At 32.0% G+C, this 2,421-nt stretch overlaps 1 protein-coding gene across 1 annotated transcript in view; it reads right to left on the reverse strand.

Annotated features, from left to right (window-relative positions):
- The window catches only part of wars2 (tryptophanyl tRNA synthetase 2, mitochondrial), a 46,043-nt gene extending 44,998 nt beyond the window's left edge, over positions 1–1,045 (reverse strand). Inside the window, exon 1 of the mRNA XM_015395045.1 lies at positions 934–1,045. Within this exon, the coding sequence (XP_015250531.1) occupies positions 934–1,038 (105 nt within the window). The 5' untranslated portion in view covers positions 1,039–1,045. The remainder of the gene's footprint in view (positions 1–933) is intronic.
- Between the last annotated feature and the right edge of the window lie 1,376 nt (positions 1,046–2,421).

Below are 2,421 nucleotides of genomic sequence, written 5' to 3' on the forward strand. Positions count from 1 at the left end.
GTTATATGGGGTAAACAGAAAATGATGCGTCTCTGTAAGTCATCTGGGAGTCTTCAGTGAAATCATTGATAAATAACTATTTTTATAAAACCTTATTAAAAATCTATTTATGTAGATATTAGCACTAATAACATCAAATTTATGCAGAATGATTAGTGATAAAAGTAGGTAAGTAATGACAATGGAAAAGATGTTTGCCCCAGAACTCAAACCTGAAAGAAAATGATCCACTATGCAATTTATCTAGACAGCACGGATGTTGAAATATATGCTTCTATTTGTTACAAAGCCTGGAGGAAAATATAGTTTCTCTTTATTTAGAATATTCATTAGATTTTTCATTTTTCTGTTGGAACAGTGTAGCTTAACCCTGAGGTTCTTGCATCTATCCACTGTCAGCCACCCCTCAGTGTATATTGGTTATTGCATGGCCACCCTTATTAAGATTTTCTGGCTACGCCTCTGCTGCTGCTGAGGCATGCAAAGATTCCTACAGAACATATTCACAAATAAATATCATTATCATTAGTTGTCCTAATATACAGAGTAATGTCAGCTTCAGCCTCCAAATAAAGCAGTTGATTAATAATGACATAGTTACATATTTCTTTGTTAATCTCCAACATAAACATAACCAACCTGTTTTTAGCAACACATGGTACAAAATAACCTGTGTAAAAGGATATTTTCAATATTTTATCAACAAATACAGTAATTTATGAATGAGTTTATCAGCCTGTCTGCTTCTAAAACTGTTGCAGCAGGAGTAGCACAGCGCTGACACAATGTTTAGCCCAGATTGGTGCTTCCTTCATTGGTTTACATGAGACAGGATGACCTGCTGCTTCTATGAGCTCCTGACTAAAATAAGCTCGCTCTGAAATTCTGTTCTCACAGCAGAAAACAGCATTATGCTCTCACTGAAAGACGTACCTTGTTTTCCGGGCAGGCTGCTGAACAGAAGGACAAATTCTGGGGTTTAATCCTCTGAATAATACGGCAGAGACGTTTAAAATTGGTCCGCAAGGGGAGCGCCATGTTGATTTGGAGGAGGTAACTACGGTGGCTGTTAAAGGACAATAGACTCCACCGCGTTTCAGCAGAAATGGGAAAAGCCGAAGAAGAGATATTTGAAAAATATTAAATAATATCAAAACAGTCATAATTATTCTTACTGTCATATTAAATTGAATATTCTCAATACATTAAAGGTAAATATTGTATTATATATGTATATATTATATATATTGCATATGTAAAACTGTAATTGGAGAAGAATCAAAATGCATAAACAAAGAGGCAGGCAGGCAGGTGGAAGGGAACAAAACTAATTTTTATTAACTGATCGAATAAAAATAAAAATAACTATACAACAACAAATATACAACAACAACTCTGAACTTTGTTTGGTTTCTATAAACAGGGAGAAAAGTAAATCATGACAACAGAATTAGAAACAGAATTAGAAATAAACAAAATATAAAGTTGAATAAATAATATCGTTTTATAGGCTTCTTTGAAATATTAACAGTCACTGCCAGATTTGGAAGAGAGAAAACAAAAATCTAGAGCATTGTAGAAATCAATTCAAATGTTTTCAATGAGAAATATTTTAGCAGTGGTTTCTCTCTGTATTAAACAGTTAATTACTTCAAAAGATTTCTTTCTTCATTTATATTTTTCATAAAAAGACAAATGATAATCACGTTCTTTGGTCATTTTTATGAGTAATCAGAACATAATCAAAAACATCAGTAATAATAACCATAATTATTATAAAATAAAATAGAATAGAATAAAATACAATAATAAAGATATGTTATGGTTCCACAATAGGGAGATCTTGGCCCAACAGCAGCAGAGTGACGAGTATTTAGTATTAGTAAGGCGATTTGCACAAAAAATTTAATTTAAAAGTGTAAAAAAAATAAAAATAAAAAACAGTAAGAAAATCAATGGTGTAAAACTGTACAGTTATTACAAACTTTACTGGAGGTATATCTGGTTATGTGGTCAATTTATCAAAACTATTCCTCAAAATAAGAGGCAATTAATGTGGCAACAGCAGATATGTTGTCATAAATGAATGAAAAAACTAAGCAAATAGCAGCATGTATGTAAACAATGAGCTTGTTGGGAGCAGTGATGGTTATAAAGTCTTTAAAGCTGCTGGGGGGAGAATGCGGGAGTCCTTACATCATTTTCATAGCAACAAAATGATACAACATCGCTGTGTATTGTTCAGATTTTTCCTTTTTAATTTTACTATTATTATAGCTATGAATCTTGGGTATTTTTGTTGTTCCATCCTTTCTAAATAAATGTATCCATATAGTAGATGCATAATAAACATACATCAAATTGAATTTAATTGAATCAGTAATATGATCTGTAATATTAGTAGTAGCGCCGTCAGAGTAG

The sequence above is a fragment of the Cyprinodon variegatus genome, unplaced genomic scaffold, assembly GCF_000732505.1.
Source record: "Cyprinodon variegatus isolate N-32 unplaced genomic scaffold, C_variegatus-1.0 Scaffold722, whole genome shotgun sequence".
In the NCBI taxonomy this organism is placed as follows: domain Eukaryota; kingdom Metazoa; phylum Chordata; class Actinopteri; order Cyprinodontiformes; family Cyprinodontidae; genus Cyprinodon; species Cyprinodon variegatus.